This window comes from Anopheles maculipalpis, chromosome 2RL (genome assembly GCF_943734695.1).
Source record: "Anopheles maculipalpis chromosome 2RL, idAnoMacuDA_375_x, whole genome shotgun sequence".
Lineage (NCBI taxonomy): Eukaryota > Metazoa > Arthropoda > Insecta > Diptera > Culicidae > Anopheles > Anopheles maculipalpis.
Window position 1 is genome coordinate 31,194,528 of NC_064871.1, and position 5,482 is coordinate 31,200,009.

General features: G+C 43.3%; 1 protein-coding gene across 1 annotated transcript; it reads right to left on the minus strand.

The window, feature by feature from the left end:
• Positions 1 to 516: 516 nt before the first annotated feature.
• LOC126566408 (UPF0692 protein CG33108) lies at positions 517 to 1,866 on the minus strand. Its single transcript, XM_050223255.1, has 3 exons — positions 1,294 to 1,866; positions 814 to 910; positions 517 to 744 (listed from the first exon to the last, which is right to left on the minus strand). Exons 1-3 carry the CDS (start codon positions 1,854 to 1,856, stop codon positions 517 to 519), a joined length of 888 nt encoding a protein of 295 aa, XP_050079212.1. The 5' UTR covers positions 1,857 to 1,866.
• Between the last annotated feature and the right edge of the window lie 3,616 nt (positions 1,867 to 5,482).

The window sequence follows — 5,482 nt, forward strand, 5'->3', positions numbered from 1 at the left end:
AAAAGGAAGTATCTTGACGTGTTTGAAAAGCAAAGGGAAATTTGAAAGAATCCTTTCGGTGAATTTGGGGGGACCGACCCTTCACACTAGATAGGCCCAATATCTCTCTTCTAACAAACAGATCGGGGGAACGAACTGCTGGATCCGGAAATGTGCGATTTTTTGTTTGCATTTCTGGGTTACTTAAGGAAGGATTCCTGCATGATAGTGTGATAGTAGGGTTCGAAGGTTCGAAGGGGCAGACACACACACACACCTGATGTCAGAGAGGATAGCAAGTGAAAGAGAGAGAAAGAGAAATCAAGAACAGGCAACAAATATCTCAATACTGTTTTATGCATGTTTTAAAATAAATTATATATATATAGCCAAAAAAACGGAAACCCGAAAATAAAGCTATGAATAAAATAAAGATAAATATAGTTCCATAAATAGTGACATCTCCGGTAAACGTAAATAAGCATCTTCTAGTCAGAAAAAAGGGTGAAAGGAAAAAAAACGAAAGTGCGTGGTGCTTCAAAGTCCAAGTACGATCTCGTTTTTAGCCTTGTAATGTTCGATCATGATGAATTTGCACCGCAGTCCATTGCATCCGCCCATGCCACCCTCGGGCAGGATGAACGTTTCGTTCGGATGGCCTACCGGTTGGCAGAACTCGACTAGATTCCCATTGCTTCGGGAGAGGTCCCGCAGTGACCATAGGGCGAGGTTTTTCGTTTTTCCGTGACGTGCAAACACGTAAAACTGAAACGATAAAGCAGCAGTAAAATGGCGATACATTCTTGTTGAGTATTTGATCTAGGCGCAACTTACGTCGTCAAACTGGTCAATCAGATATCCGACAACGAGCGCCCAGTGTGCCCGGTGTCCTTTGTTAAGGCAGGGTGTATGGTTTTTGTCCGGATCGTAACTGGTACACGGGGGGTTTTTGTTTGCAGAACGTTAAGGAAAGTTGCTTCGAATAAAATCAAAGGATAAAAAGCCGTGGGCCATGAGGAATTTCAAAAAGGTTCTCATAAGTGTTTCTGATTTTTTTCGCTTAGAAATCGCTTTTTGCGACCCCAACAGTTTTAAATTTCCCGTGGTCTCGGGCACTCTATGTAGAATTTATGACTCATTTTTAAATGCCACATTCTTCATTTCTGTAAAGGATTATTCAAACATCCGATGCCTGGCAAATAATCGAGGATGGAAGGATGGGATAGTCCTTAACTGAAATGAAAAATGCGTTTAAAAACGGAATCCGACTAGATGGATCGATTATTTAAATAGGCAGAGTACGGAAAAGGATACGGCACGAGAAACATTGCACCTAGCCGCAGCTTGATCTGGATGTTCGGATCGTCCATCCATCCACCGACCAGCGTGTGCGTGACGGGCTTATACTCCACCAAATGCCGGTTTTCCTCCAGCACCTGCTCGAACAGTTCGTTCAGCTGGCGGGCACTAAACATTTCGCCATTGTTCGAGTAGCCGCGGGCAATGGCCAGCTCTAGCAGCGCCTTCGACGATGGTGCCCCGTCGAAAATCATGCTAAGCGCGGTCAGCCCACAGGTGGGCCCATTCTGCAGTATCGGTTCAATGTTCTGTACCCGTAGTTCGCGCGGTGGTGCATACTGGCAGACACGGTTCAGGAAGCACGCCTTCTGTATCTCGGGATACTGTGTCGCCCACACACATTCACCGGAAGAAAGGATTGCATTTTGTGGTTTACTGATACGGTTGTTGCTGTTATTAATCACATCCAGGTTCAGCTCGGAAAGGGGTGTCTTGGCGGTGGGGGGCTGCGTTACCGACGCTGGAGACGGTGGTGGTGGCGGTGGCGATGGAGGAGGCGTAGGAGTGCTGTTCGACATTTAGCAGTAGTGGTGGCAGTGGTGGAGCAGCGCGGGGTAGCAGCCTTCTCGCGGGAAAAGTTGTTGCAACACCGGACAGAGACAGAGTGGAAATCGCAGGTGAAACGGCGGAGGGAGGTTTTTTTGTGGGTCGTGCAGCTATAGGAAGAAGGGCCGAATCCCTTTGTTTTTTCTTGGCGGTGGCGTAGTTGCGCCAGGTCGCGCCAAACCAGTAAAACAAAAGGGAGAACGGGCGGTGTATTGCGCTGTACGGGGATGGTTTATTTTCATTTTGCCGAGCGCAGAGTAAAGAAATGAGAATGGAAAACACACACAGAGTTAGAATGGCATCAATGGGGGAACTACACTTGTGGGATTGGGTTGGTCAATCGGGATGGGTCAAACGTTTTTGAGGGTTACAGAGCAAAAGGGAGGAAAAGCAGATAAAGGATACGGTACACTCGGTTCTTGTGGAAGGTTTTGGCTCACCTTTTCAGCGACCGCAAAAAGAATAGAACAGCAGCAGCCTACGGTGGCAGCAAAACAGCTGTGAGCTGGGGGAAAATAAACGAAAGGAAACAAAGAATTGTCAGAAATAGAATTCGGTATTCGAAAAAAAGGTAAACAATCATTGTACAAAGGGACATTAGCTGGACATGGTAAAAGACAAAATCGATTTCAAAATGGTAAAATTGGAAGAGGAAATTATACCAAATTTTTGTAGTTATTAATGCAATTTAGACCCTATTTGGGATGGGAAAAATTTGCTGAAGTTTTGCTCGAATTCTTATTACAATATTTTATGCATGTTGATTTTTTCGTTTTGTTTCAATTTGGTACAGGGCGAAAAATAAGGGTGGTTGAAATATTTCTCTGAAACTTTTCATATATCAAAAGAAATATTCTATACGGTTAAAACCGTGGAGATATATAAAAACACACGATAATATACGGTGCATAAGTACTTTCTGGTTCTATCAAATGTGTTTTAATATAAGAATAGTTATTATATCAAGCTCACACAGAGCTAATCGTATTCACCTTTAATAGCCCACCAGCAAAAACACCGCCAGCATGCAGTTATAACCGAGCATCCCCGTTATAAGGTAAAAAATTGGGAGAAAAAATGCCTTGAGAAATATGTAAAATATAAGCACAAGAAAGGCTACGAAAACGGCGCTAAGCCATAACGCTTCAACTAAATAGATAATATGTCGAGTTTTCAGAAACAAAAATAGTTCAAAGCTGATGAAACCCCAGTAAAACAATCTGCGTAGCTGTTATTTCAGGCGGGTAATAGCGAATCAGAGAAAGGAAAAAAATGAAGCGTAATTAAGCACACATACATTAGAAATTATTGAATTTGTTTTAGCACCTTTGTATCTTTAATCTCGCACTTATCAAACGTCAATCCTCAACTACCACTAGACTTAGTTCAAGAGATTTGGCAACCAAGAGACGTTGTCATCTCAAAAGTTTCAAGAGACGAAAAAGCCTAATTTATTATCGTCAATCGTTAACCGTCCTTAGTTGATCAAAGAAACTTTCATTCCATATATTCGATAATGATGGGAAATCGAATCCGGATCAAATTCTGGGATTCGATCCTTAACCGAATCGGATCGGATTCGAACCCTTGCTCGAATCCCGACGTGCAAATTCACGAAAAAAGTACATATTAGGAAGAGAATCCGGATTCCGATAAGGCTGAGTAATGGGCAAAACAGTATTGTTATTACTTTACCGTATTACAATGTATTATTATCACCAAAAAGTCATCCGTGATCCTGGATCCTATTTAGTCTTCTTGGATCTCGCATAGCTATGTCCTACTAAGAACTAAGAATGGCCAAAATGACCCTCGCCTCAGAGCGCAAGCTGCATTTAACAACACTCAGCATCTATTCCACTATCATGCCTCAATATAAATTTTTCGTTCCTGTCTTCGTGCGTCCTCTTTCTTATCTTTTCTTTAGTGTAATAACTACATGCTACAATACCGACATTTGAAATCAATAAAATTAAATTAAAATGAAAAAAAAAAATCATTTTTCCACTGGTACAATTATGCAAAGAAATCTAACTGGTTTATTGAATGAAAAAGGGGAGTCATCGACAAACCTTGCACTCTGACAACATTCCTTGTGGAATTAATAATCCATCCAATACGCCACCAACATAATTTGAAGTATTTTTTGACCATAACTCACCCTGGGAGCTGTCAAGGTTCTGCATTCCAATTCGAATTCTCTTGTCCGATCAAACGTAACTTTCTTGGGAATTATATTTCAAATAAATTTCGGTAAATTAGTAAAGTAATTACCTTCCTCTTAACATTACAACTTTCAAGCTAATCAGCGTTGTTCATTTTCGTCATCGTTTTACCTGAGTCATCTTAGTACATTGGCCAACAATGTCCTTATTAACCTGCATCTCTCAATTGCTCTGGCTCAAAACCAATCGAATCGAGCCAAGAATTGACCTCCGGTCCAAGTGTTTGATCGTCCTGTGCAAAACCATAAACACTTTTATGCTACAATTGGCGAGGGTGCACTTTATTGATCTGCAGGCGTCGGGCCCCAAATTCGCCCCACATAACCCTGGCCATGCTGACCTACTAGACAGCAGGCAGCGCATTCAGACACAAACACAAACAATCACACCGTGAACCAAGATAGCGAGCACTCGGCACACACACGGTTCTAAGGCAGTAATATCGGATTATGCTTTTCTTCGGTGAGCTCCTTCTCACCATTCCTCGCCTCACACCATCCAATCGCAAGGACATGTCCAATCGGCTGTTCTGCTCACTTTTGTCCCTCTTCTCCATAGTCGCTGGTGCGTGATGTTTGAATTCCAAAATCAAACATTTACAGCAATCGATTGTTTGCTCGCGGCTTCCGGCAAATGCTATCTACCGACGGCACACATTACTTCCGTCCACCCAAAGTCCACCCCTCCCCAGCGACCGGGCGTCTCCTCTACGAAGCACTGGGCGTCTCCATCATAAACCAGGAAGTCACAACGCGCTGCTCAACAACAAGCAAACACGACCAAACCGAACGCATACGTGGCGTGGCGTGTAAGGTTGTACGAGCAGCCAGCACACAGCATGCGGCAACAGCGTCATTCCGCAATGGAAACGAATTGTTTGCTCACAAGATTACGGCCACGGCACCGAACGGGACGGCATTGCAATGAAGGGAGCGACTTTTATATCACACATTGCCATCAATAAAACGTTCAATTCTTCCCGCTCACGGTGCGCAAAGGGGACGAACAGCACAAGCGACAGTTATCGTTAGTTGTTGGGGCGTTATATCGACCTACCGGGCTTTCGGTTACGGCTCGAAGCTGTAACGATCGGATTTTTGGAACATCATAAAATGTATTGGGGGCCGTGTGGGTGTTGTTGTTGTTCTTGCTTTTTTCTGTTATTATTTTCCTTGCCCTTCAACCAACGATCGCCATCGGCAAATGCCTTTTTGGCCTCATATAGCTGCTCACCTATATCCCCCCGCTGTAAGTTTATTTATTGCAGCTTCAACGCCCGAACCGAACTGTGATCCGGAAATAAACGAGCTAACGGAAGTGGAAGAAACAAAGCAAAAAAAAAACCATACACATACACACATAGGAAGAGGGAA